We start from the raw sequence: 14,340 nt of genomic DNA, 5'->3' as shown, positions 1-14,340 counted from the left end.
GCCCTTTACAGAAAAAGATTGTTGGCTAGACACAGTGGCTCACGTCTGTAATCCTAGCACTTTAGGAGGCTGAGGCTGGCTGATCATGTGAGGTCAGGAGTTGGAGACCAGCCTGGCCAACATAGTGAAACCCCATGTCTCCAAACAAAACAAAACAAAACAAAAAAACAAACCACAAAACCAAAAAAACAAAAATTAGCTAGGCGTGGTGGCATACACCATAGTCCCAGCTACTCAGGAGGCTGAGGAGGGAGAGTCACTTGGGAACCAGGGAGGTGGAGGTTGCAGTGTGTCCAGGTCGTGCCACTGCACTCCAGCCTGCGTGACATACAGGGAAATACCTTGTCTTTAAAAAGAAAAAGAAAAAGATTGTTGACCCCTGACCTATAATCTCTTTCTATTTTTCCCAAAGCATATCACCAGGGACCTAAAATATAAATGATGGCTTCAGGGCTTGCTTCATAGGTGTGTGACCTGTGTCACCACACAGGGCGCCACATGGAGAAGGGCTCTGCATTTAGTTTAATGCTCTGCTGTCACCATCTTAAAATTTTTAACATTTTTGAACAAGGAGATCCACATTTTCTTTCCTTTTTTTTTTCTTTTTATTTATTTATTTTTTCTTTTAGAGATGGGGTCTCACTATGATGCCATGTCTGGTCTCAAACTGCTTGGGCAGTCCCCCTGCCTTGGCCTCCCAAAGTGCTGGGATTACAGGCGTGAGCCACTGCACCCAGCCCACATTTTCATTTTACACTGGGCCGCACACATTATGTGGCTGGTTCTGAACAGAGCAAGAGAAGGGTTGAGAGGAGTATGAATAAAATGAATCAGTCATCAACACTGCTGCAACCTTTCCTTCTACTTTCACCTTGAGAGTTAATTCTACTTTCTTTTTCTTGCTCACTCCCCACTTTGTCCTGAGTTCTGTTGATCATCTATGAATAAGTGTATATGTGATTGTGAGAGGGAGAGCATGGGTAATAATGAAGGCACACTTACTTTGATTGAGAGAACCATATCCTACAGAGGGCACACACCGGCAGCATCATCTTTGACAACAGGTAACACATCTCAAACCACATAACAGTTTCAACTATTTCATATAAAAATGGGATGAAATAAAATGTAGGAGTACTGAGAATATGTACTTGTGCTTGACTTATGTGGATATTTAAAAATTATGATACTCAAGAACTTTTTATATCTTTTAAAACTAGAACAAAACTTCAAAGCTTGTTTTTGTTTGTTTTTCTAAGAAGATAAGATTAAAAGCCAAGTGTAGTGTTATAGTATGGAATAGTCTCTGAGACAAGAAAGAAGGCAGTACAGTTATTATCTTACCATTGAAATTGGATGTAAAACAGAAAACATCATATCTGCTTTTATCTTTATCCCAAAATCCGTAGTTCCTGACTCCAGGCACCGTGTTCTGGCCCCCACAGGGCTCTCTGGGCTTTGTGATGGGATATTGCACAGAGCCGTCACTGAGCCAGCCGGCATTGCACCAGTCCAGCCCGCCCCGCCAGGCGTCGTACAGCTGGTCGAAGGAGGCGATCACAGCATCCTGGTCCAGACACGCCTGCTGAGCCTCGTGAAAATTCAGATTGTAGCGCCCCAGTCGTGGAAAGTAAGGGAATACCACACCTGTGCAAAAGAGAAAGCAAGGAGTCATTAGAAGCTCCAAAACTAACAACTCTGAGCAAATGCCACCCAGCTGGTGAAAAACACAACAGACCCGCCATCAGATGAGACAGTAGTTTTTCGTCAACTAGCAACTGTTTCTCATGATCCCTTTCCCCTTCAAGCAGCCTGTCAGTTCTGAGAATCTCATGATCAGCTTTTTTGTTTGATAACTTCAGTGATTTACTGCTTTGGCTATGAATTCAACTCAAACCTTAAAATTCTCCTTTCTGAAGACATCTGTCCGCAGATTACAGTTTCCAAATAGCCTTCCCTGAGAACTTACCGTTTACTGCCAGTTCCTAGCCCTATAATGGGTTACTACTGAGCTCCGTCACCCAGGGAAAAAGTCAGTATTGAATACTAAGAGTTGGTGGCAGATATAGAAATAGTCAGTGTTGAATACTAAGAGCGGAGGGGACGTAGTGCTCAAAGAGAAGGTATTTATCAAAATTCACAATGTTTTTCTTAGTAACTTTTCCTATATAATTAGTAATTAGTTTTATGTAGTCTTTTAAATGTATAAAGAAGCATATTAACAAATGATTCAAATGTAGATATATAACTCTTTTACATGGTCTTCTAATAACTTGCAGATAAGTAACCTTCACTTAGGGGGGATTCTTATTTGGAGAAACTCAAAAGCAAACTTGTTTAACCCATGGCCCACGAGCCACATGTGGCCCAGGACAGCGTTAAATGCAGCTCAACAAAAATTTATAAGCTCTCTTAAAACATTATGAGGTTTTTTGTGATTTTCTTTTCTTTTTTCTTTCTTTCTTTTTTTTTTTTTTTTTTTTAAGCTTATCAGCTATCATTAGTATTAGTATATTTTATGTGTGGCCCAAGACAGTTCATCTTCTTCCAATGTGGCTGGAAAGCCAAAATATTGGATACCCCTGCTAAAGTGGATTCCTTTGCATATCTAACAAGAACATAATTAAACAATCTTATTTCACATAAGACAGATCTGTACAGTGAGACACACCTCCATAGAAAACTCTTATATGTTTACTTTTAATGTAGCCCTTATTCCTATTTTTTTCTGCCCTTAAATAGCATGACTAAAATAAGGGCTTTAATTTAAAAGTATTTCCATTACTATTTTTCAACTTCCACATGTATATATTGCAAACTGAAAGTAAGGGGTTTGAAACATTTTTTTTTTTTTTGAGACGGAGTCTCGCTCTGTTGCCCAGGCTGGAGTGTAGTGGCCAGATCTCAGCTCACTGCAAGCTCCGTCTCCCGAGTTCACGCCATTCTCCTGCCTCAGCCTCCCGAGTAGCTGGGACTACAGGCGCCCGCCACCTCGCCCGGCTAGTTTTCTGTATTTTTTTTTTTTAGTAGAGACGGGGTTTCACCATGTTAGCCAGGATGGTCTCGATCTCCTGACCTCGTGATCCGCCCATAAACAGGAAAAAATAACTTCTCTAAGCTTGTCGTATAAAAGGTAGGTACAGAATAGACATCCATTGATTGACTAATGCCAAATAATTAAGTTAAATATTTTGAGGACAAAAGTTCCTTGGCAAATGTGAACAGTGTGACTTGGCATTTGATTTTGCCTGGGAAGACGTATAGCTTTCCACAACATTTCTTTTGGTCAAATAATTATGGGAGGTGACTGGGCTGTCTCACAACACTCTGCCCAATTTCTTTAAAGGCTGAGGATTACCAAATAAGGAAGGAAAGTTGCATCACTTGCTGAACTTTGAAAAGGACTACTGTGTCGAAGTATTTCTCCCATGGTTATTAAAAGATAACTAATTTAGAATCATTATTCAAGGGCTTGCCTTGAATTTTTGAATATAATGAGAAATAATTAGTATTTTAGCATGTGGAATGCAAACATTTGTCCCACTGACACAGTAATTTGGTGAGTTACAGCACATGTGCTATTTTACGAGACTGTAGATGCTATTCAAGATGAAGTACAAACTCACTAATAGCATAACCATACACAGGAAATATTTCTTTACTAAATTGTCCTAGAAGACACTACAAGAAGAAATTTCAATGGTCTTAAATCAAGTCACATCCACTGAAGGCCTCCGTAGGACATGTTTGTCCCTGTAGGGCAATCCAGCTGGCACCATCCATGAAAGGCAGAGATCCAAGAAGGCTTCCTGATCTCATTCTGCCTTCTCAGGTTCTTGGCTGAAGGATCTATAAGCTGAATCAGAGCCAAAAGGAAGGAGTAAAAGCCTCTCTTGGTTGCCACTAACTCCTGTGGTGATGGGGAGGGAAGGCCTGGACATGGTTCTATCTAAGGAGGGCTCTGTCCAGGCACTGAGCTGGGAACCCAGTGAGTGCTGGGAAAAAACTATTATGGTGCCCTGGTCCCTCATATCTTTTATCCTCTTTCCTCGGCAACCCTGGGAGTGCTGATGAAAAGGAAAATATTCAATTTATTCAGTAGACATTCCCTTTTTAGCTAGATCTTAAAGTGACAGAAAATCTCAAAGTGTCTGAGCCTGAAGAGAGAAAGAAACCAGTGGGGTTGACTTCCATTTCCAAAATGGCTGAAGATGGTAATATTGGAAAATGCAGAATATTTTAATTTATATTAATTTTAAAGACCTGGAAAATCTTTCAGGTTTAAATTCACTGTAGTGTGTTTTGGTAGACTCTCATAAACATCGGGAATTTTTTTTTTTGTTTGTTTTTGAGACGGAGTCTCGCTCTGTCGCCCAGGCTGGAGTGCAGTGGCCGGATTTCAGCTCACTGCAAGCTCCGCCTCCCGGGTTTACGCCATTCTCCTGCCTCAGCCTCCCGAGTAGCTGGGACTACAGGCGCCCGCCACCTCGCCGGGCAAGTTTTTTTTTTTTTTTTTTTTTGTATTTTTTAGTAGAGACGGGGTTTCACCGTGTTAGCCAGGATGGTCTCGATCTCCTGACCTTGTGATCCGCCGGTCTCGGCCTCCCTAAGTGCTGGGATTACAGGCTTGAGCCACCGCACCCGGCCGGGAAATTTTTTTCTCTAGTAATTTGTCCTTGATTAACCACTGAGCATTACTTAAATATGACTGATTTAGTTCCACATCCAGTGCTATATATTTTTATTTGAGTTGTTTTCAAATTTAACATAATTTCATACAATCATGTTTTAGAGTCAAAGTGAAACTTATGTTAAAATTTTAGTATTTTTCAATTGTAAGAATTGTCAACCAAGTGTTGTATCAGCTCAAAAGATTTACTTAACAAATTTGAATTACTGTTTGATATGCTGGAAATAACGTATTCCAAGTAAATCAAGGTAAAGCTCTATGCTTTACTCAAAGTTTTAAAACTTTCCCTATATTCTACAAATTTCACATACGCATTTCAACAGCAAGATGTCTCTTACCAGCAGCACCGTTTTTGGAACTTCATGATTGTTAATATTTTATTTGTTTACTTGTTGTACTTCTGGCTAGTTAAGATTTTAACATCCAATTGCGGCAACCTTCTTGGCTCTGTAGAAAAAATGTGCAATTCTTACAGCTGAATTATGGAGCGAATGGTTGCTTTTATCCAGTGTTGCAAAAAGAAGAAAAGTTAAACTTTTATGGATGGGAAAGAAGGTGGTATGATTATCCAAGGAATAACTGACTAATTTATCCTTCATACTTATATGTCAAAATATAATCAAAAGGGACATGTAAAAGTTAAAGTAAGTTTTAATAATTACATAAAGTAAATATTTCTAGTAATAAAAAGGCAGAGACCATATAGCATAAATAATATTACCTTCCTTAGTGCCTGTCATAGTGATTATCCGTGCTATGCACATAACTGAAATTGTGTTTCTATTTCTGATAGTTCTCAGACTATAATTTTGTATATTTAGCCCCATTTTCACCAATGGAAGATGAATACAATGGAAGTTTGGAAGCACAAGTGTTGTGTTTTTCATATCATTATTTGTGTATTTATTGTTTGCTGCGCTCAATTGAATTGCTGATTCTGTAGTCCAAGCTTCTCCCTGAATTCCTAGGGACACTCTTTTGTTATATCTGTATAAAGCTTGTTGCTTGTTGGGTGCTATTTCTAGGTAGGTAATTGGCAGCAATCGGAGGGCTCTGCCCTATCCAAGATTCTGTATGAAAATACTGTGTTTCCATATCTAATTCCAACTCACATGGAGGTCAGTCTTTGTTAAGGATTTACAATTTTTTTTTTTTTTTGTCAGTGTGATTATATGGCCAGTTCTTAAACAACAACTGACAGCAAGGCACTGTGCTTGGTACTCTAGGACATAGGTATGGGTGTGGCCTCTTCCTATATTTGACAGGATATATATCTATATATATATATGATTTGAATCCAAGACAGAATAAATACATGTAGTTTGGATATATATATGGTTTGAATCCAAGGCAGAAAAAAAGCTTGTAATACAAATAGGAGCTATATAATTTAGGCATCATGAAGAATAATTTTTTTTCTAATTGGTAAAATTCTTTAGTGTAAATAGCATTTAAGCTGGTATTAAAGGACCAACACAATTAAAGATAATGTGCAATTACAGTTGGAAAAGCAGCTCAATCAAGGCATTTAAAATGAGATGCTTCCCTGGTCCTTTGGTGCATGTTAGAAGACTGACAGGGAGCTTGAGTACCACTGCCTGACTGGTAGATAGTCACATGTAAGAATGTAATTGATCATGAAAAAGGTTAAAAATGAGAATGAGAGCTAATAAACGATAACCAGAAGGTATGCCTTTTGCCATATGTGGTTCAGCACAGATTTCAAACTCTTATGCATATAATCTGCTGCATCTTGAGCGTCTATCCCAGAATACGTGGAGATTGTCCTTAGCTTATGTTAAGTTTTCTCAAATTTTATTTTTATGGCTTTTATTTTATTGTGACTATCTTAATTTGTTATAATTTTACTTTGAAATATCAATCCTCATCTTACTCTGAAGTATATTTAGATAAAATAATATCCCATCTGAGTTTTTCTTGAAAATTATTCTGTGGTAGTGGGAGTAAGAAAGCAAACTAAAATAAGATTGGCTATATCATGATACTTTTTGAAGCTGGATGATGATATATGGATTCATTGTACTATTCCTTTTACTCTTCCAAATGTTTGAAATTAGCGACAATGAAAAGTTAAAAATTTTTATCCCACCCTGTCACCAATCTGAGACTTAATGCAGGCAAGCTGGAATGCTGTTGGTGGTATCTGTTGTTCACATATTTGCTTTGAGGAATTTCTCTCTCTTATGTATGGTGCCATCTCTCCTGCTTTTTCATGCTCTTTAGCTTTTGAAAGGCTTACCTTCATGGTCCAAATCAAGTATCTCTTTCTTTTTTTTTTGAGTCAGAATCTTGCTCTGTCACCCAGGCTGGAGTGCAATGGCGCGATCTCAACTCACTGTAACCTCTGCTTCCTGGATTCAAGTGATTCTCCTGCCTCAGCCTCCAGAGTAGTTGGGATTACAGGCATGCACCACCATGCCAGGCTAGTTTTTGTATTTTTAGTAGAGATGGGGTTTCACCATGTTGACCAGGCTGGTCACAGACTCCTGACTCCAAGAGATCCACCCACCTCAGCTTCCCAAAGTGCTGGGATTACAGGCATAAGCCACTGCGCCCAGCTAAGTGTCTCTTTCTTAAGAATGGTTTCCATGACTCCCACATTGCACGCACACTTTTTGTATTTGAAAGTACATTGCACGCACACTTTTTGTATTTGAAAGTTTAAACACTTTGTTTCAAACATTCTTTTACTTGTAAACTATTTACTGAGCATGAATTTTGTTCTTGGCTCTTGAATGTCCTCAAGTAGATCAAGTTTAACAGACAAATTTACAAATATTTACAAAACAAAATGTGATTAGAACTATAATGGAAGTCTACATAAGGTGCTATGAGAACATCATGGAGGAGGGAAATTTAACAGCTACCACGAGCACAGGACAGGTCCTAGCTTATCGCTCCAATAACTTTGGGTCTTTCAGAATTTTCTGAAGCCTGAAGCTGCCGAATGCTGCTGTTTTTTTTTTTAAAGCCTCTCCTCTACCAACAGAAAATTTCTCCTTCTTGCAAACCCTCAAATCACAGTGGAGGAGAGCATTAGGCTTCATCCAATGCCTTTGGTATCAAATTCCAGCTCTAGCTCTTACTAGAGCTAGCCATGTTATCTTAGAAAAAGCGTTGGTCTTAAGCGTCATCTATAAAGGAGGTTGACTGAACAAGAACAAAATAAGTAAAACATATGATTATAGAAATTTGTGCCCACTTATTTTACTGACTTCTGCCTTATTTCATTAAATTATTTGAGAATCTTTAATGGACTATACGTTTGTTGAATGAAAAGATCAAAGATTGGAATTCTGTCTCATGACACCAAAACAGCACTTGTAAAAATATGTAACAATTAAATTGGTTTCTTGGACCACATTTACTTAGCTCATATGCACGTACGCTATATGGCAGGGAATGTTCCCTAAGCATGGAGAATCTGGAGATTTGCAATGGTGCAGAGCCTAGGAGAAAACAAAATTGTTTGCTTCTTCCCCTTTCAGCATCCCTAATTGTGTCTTGGAGGAGACTTGATTTGACCCTATAATGCATTATGCTGTAAAACAGGCTGAAGCTTCTTTTAAACAATGACCTTATTTTTATTATATTTATTTTTATTATTTCCTTCTATTTCTGGTAAGTTATACTGGTTTCTTTTAACTTAGAGTTTAATTTTGTAAAATAAACACAGAGAGATAGCAAACATTGCATGTGAATTACTTAAGTTTAGGAAATATTTTGCTATATAAAGATAGGGTTTTAGAAGAAAAAGTAACAACAGATAATAGAATTCAAACTCTTTTGAGGATAAGTGACCTGCCCCAGTTACAAAACTGATACCGGCAGAGTTGAGGTGAACCTAAGCCTCTTAATATTACTAGCTCAAGGCTCTCTCCAACCTTTAATGCCCCTCTGATAAATAGTTTTAATTAATATTTGATGACCGATTGTCTTCTCTAAGTCAACTCCTTCCATCCTGAATAATGCCAATGTTCATGGATACTAATGTGAATCAATAAAAACTTAAAGCACAAGGTGGCATGTACTCAGGGCCAAGAACTATCTATGAGAGACAAGGAAAGGTCACAAAAATGTACTTTACAATGTTGTGCAATTTATTAGATGTATAAAGCAAATAAATCTCCATACATGTGATAGGATTGTATGGGATTCAAAAAGTCAAATAGTCAGTGATATGCTAGTGGACTAAACAGATATTTTTCCAAAAGCCACAAATCTGTCCTCGGGGGTAAAAGGAGCTTCTAGCAAGCATACACTTAAGAGTTTTATGTAAACAAGGAAGGAAGGCATTCTATCAATGCTGCCAAAATCCACCCTTCGGTGTAAAATAATGCTGAAATTTATGAAAAATAAGATGTCTTGTGATTCATGAGAAACTAAGGAGAGGAGTGTCTCTAGAGGGTGGACATTGGGCAGAGAGGAGGCAAGGATAGCAAGGACACTTTTTATTGTACGGCTTTGTACACATGTTGGTTATTAAACCTATTGGATGGCTTACAAATTTAAGCAATAGAATTCTCCCACAAAATGCCTTGACCAAATGGCTAAGAGACTCTGAACCCTTACAAAATCACTTCTTTAGAAGAATATTTAAAGCTAGAGGTTACTTTTTTGTTGAATTAAGGTTTTGCAGTCATTTTACAGAATATGATTACATATATTTTAGTTAGCAGATGTCCTTTACAAAACATGCCATTATTTTGAAACTGAGATAATTTTAGAAACATAATACAAAGAAGTACACAATCTGAATTTCTCAATAACAATATAACAGAATTTAAATTTTGAGTAGCATAAGGCAGTATCTGAAAACCGTTAATTCAGTTCCACTGCACGTTTCTCCTTGTTACAAACAGCTTCAATTTTGCACATAAACATTGTGTATACATTTCAAACATGAAAACTGAAATCAAAGGCAGATTATAGAATATAAAAAATAGAAAAAGATGCTGGGCAAGGACTTTTGGTTTTTCACTTTATTACTGTGGTAACCACTAGACATTACTCCTAATGAAAAAACGCAACTGTTAATGATAATTTCTACGTTGAATGTGACTTATAGATACTTACCTTGTAAATCCAGTGCTACCACAGCAGTATCGTCTTCTAATCCTTCAATCACCTCACACTTATATCTCCCATAATCTTCCAGAGTGAGGTCTGTGATGACCAGAGAAGCATCATTATCACTGCCTCCCTTCAGAAACACCCTACCCTGGTAGCCTCCATAGGTTTTTTTGTGGTATCCCATGGAAACAAAAACATCCACTTCCTTGAGGTAATCCGAAGTTAGCTTGGTCCACTTAATTCGGATTTTATGGATTCCTGAGCCAAATGCTGTAGGGTCTCGATAAAATTTACATGGCAGTGTAACATTGCCACCTCTGTGTGAGAACACCTTGGCTTGCTCTGCTTCCACAAGTAGACGGGGGCCATTTTCTGCTATAATTAAAAAGGAAAAAAAAAAAGAAAATAGCTATTAATATACTTTCAGACATTTTCATAAAATGAAATATGTTACATATACAGGATATCTGACAAAGGATAGCTTTGGGTAGTTAGCTTCTCTACATAATCTCTTTTGAACCATATAGAAAGTGACCTCTAATAACTAGAGGGTATCTCTAAAGTAGTCTTGTATTTTAAACCAAAGGGAAAGAAGTTACATTATCGTCAGTCAGAAATATTGGATATAAGACTCCACAGTCATTTGAAGGTCAATGATTTCATAATAAATTCTATTTATTATTGTTTCAATTTTTTTCTTCTACATTTAAATATCAAAAACATAGAAACAAGACCAAGAGAAGTGAGAGAGTTGCATGACGGGTTCATCAATATAAACCCAAACATTTCAAGGTAAGGTAAACCCAGCTGGGCTTTCTAATACAATAAGTTTGTATTGTACTTACAGGCAAAATATGAAGCAACATGATTCACTTTCATTGTACTGTTCTGGCCAAAGAACTTGGAATATCCTCACATTTATGACTTCTAGTCAAATATACACCTGTGTTAGGTTATTTTGAAACCTTTCAGGAAATATGTATTTCGTTTTCACAGAAAGATTAGACAAAGGTAATTTTAGTAAATGCTTTTGACAAATTCCAGAAGATTTTGAAATGTATTCCTCAAAATTTGAATGTTAAAAGTATATCCAAAGTTATACTTCTTTTCCAATTAACCAAATAATTATTTCCTTCTTTACCCCCTTAAATATCCTTCTATTCTCTCTCTTTGCTTCCTACTATGTCTTATTTTGCAGTTATCTTATTACTTCCACCTTTCCTTTCCTTGTCCTTTTGTTTTCCTCCAAGGACTTTATTGCCTTCCAAAGAGCACCACAATATCCTGAGTCTGCCAAGTCAGCAGGTCTGCCGTTTTCTACATACCAGCTGTTATTTTCAGATCTTGGCTTTCTCTGGGGTTTCCCCCTGGCTAGCACATTGTGCTTTTGACCTTGACAATGTCTCTTGAGGATGTGCAAGATTTGAAAATGAGAAAGTGATATAAGCGTTCCTGGATATGGATATCTTTGTGTCCATACACAGCTTTCAAAGCTACCAAAGCTGCCCTTCACATAACTCTGCAGACCTCCTGCCTTGGGCAGATAGGTGTTGAATAATCCTTCGCCATGAATCATTTAAGATGTCCAGGTCACTGGGAAGAGTAGCCATGTTGAGACACACAGTTATTGAATGGCAAATATAGGATTTGGATTTTAAAATAGAAAGTGTCCAAAAAATAGACATAGCATCTCTATTTTTATCATACAGCAATCAGAATTAATATTTTTAATGAGCACATCATTTCATTTATAAATGAGTGCCAAGCCTCAAAAAGCTGAAAAGTTTAGCAAAGCCATCAATGCTCCTCACTTTGAATAGATAACGAAATGCGAGGATGATGGCTTCATTTAGTATTTAGTTAAGAGGAATCACTAATCCAGCTCATTAAGCATTTCCTTTATATTCCATTCTTGAGCTCATTATTTAGGACCATAGAATCTCAAGATATAAAAGATAAATCTGTGTAATTATACCCTACATACAATTTTTCCCAGGCAATATCCACAATGCCTGCAGGCAAGTTCTACTGAAACATCTCTAGTGTCTTCTTTCTAGGAGGAGGAAAAAGTGCTGTCGACTAAGTTTTCTCAGTAATGCCTGAGGTCATAGGGAACATTTCCTCACCAGTATCTTGTGGGGGGTAAGGGTTGGGGGTGGGAACACCCCGGGAGCTGGGCCTTCCCATACTGGAACATAGTTTAGATAAGACACATAGCTACAAGAGGTCTCAGTTTCATTATCCTTTCAAGTTGTGCAACCCCTAAGCCCTAATTTCCTTATATGTGAATTACAGATACTATTACCTACAATATACAATTAACCTAATACATATAAACCCCTAGGACAATGGCTGACCAATACGAAGTTAAAAGTCAAAAATAATGCCCAAGTGCACTGGCATAGAGGATGTTATACAAGTTGCGAACAAGGGCTCTAATGTGACAGCGACCTTGGTCTAACTTCACTTCCTCAATTTACTAGCTCTGTAGCCTTGGGCAAGTTGTGCAACCCCTAAGCCCTAATTTCCTTATATGTGAATTACAGATACTATTACCTACAACATACAATTAACCTAATACATATAAACACTTAGGACAATGGCTGACCAATACGAAGTGTACACTAACTACTAAACTGTTCCTACTGCATAGATTTTACACAGTATTTTCCAACTAAGATACTGCCCAATATAGAGCATAGTTTTGTCATATATTAGTCTTTCATAATTTCACTTATTTAAAAAGTTTTGAATCATGTGGAGTAAAAAGTAAATACACAAAATGCCACCTGTGAGACTTGGAAATGGGAGACTTGGAAAATTGGGAGGTTTAGTGTAATCATAAACGGTTCCAGAATGAACACAAGTTCTAAATGTTTTATAAATTAAAGGGTTAAGGCAAAGATCAAAACTCTTGTATAAGGGACTCAGACTTCTAATTTTTTTCTGTGGTTAACTGTAAACCATCTTGCAGTATTTTAGAAGTGTAGGCTTCTGGTTTTGTTTGTGTTTTACTTCTACTCCAGCACTGTGACTAGAGGATGACTTGTGTGGTATAATGTTGAAAATTAAGCAGACACCAAACATCCACTGACCCTCACCCAAAATAGTTTTTTAACAAGTCTATCAAAATGTATAAAATTCTACCATTCTCATTTGTTTTGGGGTGTGTGTGTGTGTGTGTGTGTGTGTGTGTGTTGAGGTAATAGATGCCAGAAGTCTTTGACTGAAATTCAAAGAACCCTAGCAAAGGTATGTAATATATTTACTGACTAAGGCCATTAAGGTTCCTTAGGCTAAACCTCCAAAAATGGCCCTAAGAATAATGTTTTTGTTTGTTTGTTTGCTTTTAGAAGATCTACACTGCAAACTATATAGCACTGAGCATTGCTGGAGAAGTGGTCTGTTGCAGGCTCTCCCACACCTTAGCTGTTGGACTCTGATAAGTCTACCTCATGAGAATCTTGAGCTTGCAGTTTTTATCAGGTACTATGTCACAGGTTGTCATCACAGAGACCAACCAGGAAACACACTGAATTAGACAGGGAAAGGAAAGGGATGAAGACAGAGGAAAGGAAACCACAGGTGCTGATTATAAACTTTGCACACTCTTGCCTAGAAAGTCTTGAAACTGATAATTGGATTTAAACTCCTGGATCAGTTTGAAATTAATGTTTAAATCAAAACTGTTTGATTGGGGATGGGTGCAGTGGCTCACACCTGTAATCCCAGCACTTTGGGAGGCTGAGGCAGGCAGATCACTTGAGGCCAGGAGTTCGAGATCAGCCTGGTCAACATGGTGAAACCCCGTCTCAACTAAAAGTACAAAAATTAGACAGGCATGGTGGTGCATGCCTGTAGTCCCAGCTACTCAGTAGGCTGAAGCAGGAGAATTGCCTGAACCTGGGAGGCGGAGGTTGCAGTGAGCTGAGATTGCGTCACTGTACCTCAGCCTGGGCAACACAGCAAGACTACGTCTCAAAAAAAAAAAAAAAAAAAAAAGAACTGTTTGATTAGCACAGCAATTGAAATGCAAAAGATAAAAATAAACCTTGATAATTAGAATAAGTATTGCTTGTTTTTTTTTTTAATAAAACTATGTAGCATACAACTGTCCATTTCCCCTTTTCCTTTCAGTATGAAAAGGTGCACATAAACATTTGCATATTGTTGAAGAGCTTAATTTTGTCCATAAATGAGGCTAAATGTTGAAATTGGGGAAACTGCAGATGTCCAGTGGGGGACTGAAATTTTTTAAAGTGCAATTTACAAGTAAATAAATTCCCCATTTCCATTAGTGACAATGACTGGAAAGATCTGATGCCCTTCAAAGCTCAGAGTTGTCTCCGGGGAAACAACAGGGCCTGGTGAGAACACTAATGGGGACTCACTGAACCGCTGGAGCCTCGTTATTATCTTACAAATTCTGCTGTGAAATCCAGAGGACGTCATTTCGTTTCACCAAATAATAAAAGAAATGGCCTGAGCAAACAACTGATCTTTATACTTGCTATGAAATTTAGATGAAGACTTTTAAACAATAGGACAAACACAAC

General features: G+C 37.8%; 1 protein-coding gene across 1 annotated transcript in view; it reads right to left on the bottom strand.

The window, feature by feature from the left end:
* The window catches only part of HAPLN1 (hyaluronan and proteoglycan link protein 1), an 85,352-nt gene that overhangs the window by 4,890 nt on the left and 66,122 nt on the right, over positions 1-14,340 (bottom strand). The window contains exons 3-4 of the mRNA XM_033179205.1: positions 9,788-10,159; positions 1,345-1,647 (exon numbers count right to left, since the gene is read on the bottom strand). Coding sequence (XP_033035096.1) covers positions 1,345-1,647; positions 9,788-10,159 — 675 coding nt within the window. The remainder of the gene's footprint in view (positions 1-1,344; positions 1,648-9,787; positions 10,160-14,340) is intronic.

Source organism: Trachypithecus francoisi, unplaced genomic scaffold (genome assembly GCF_009764315.1).
Source record: "Trachypithecus francoisi isolate TF-2019V2 unplaced genomic scaffold, Tfra_2.0 Lachesis_group2, whole genome shotgun sequence".
Classification (NCBI taxonomy): domain Eukaryota; kingdom Metazoa; phylum Chordata; class Mammalia; order Primates; family Cercopithecidae; genus Trachypithecus; species Trachypithecus francoisi.
The sequence above is the reverse complement of the archived record's forward strand: the minus strand, read 5'-3'. Positions and strand labels throughout refer to the sequence as shown.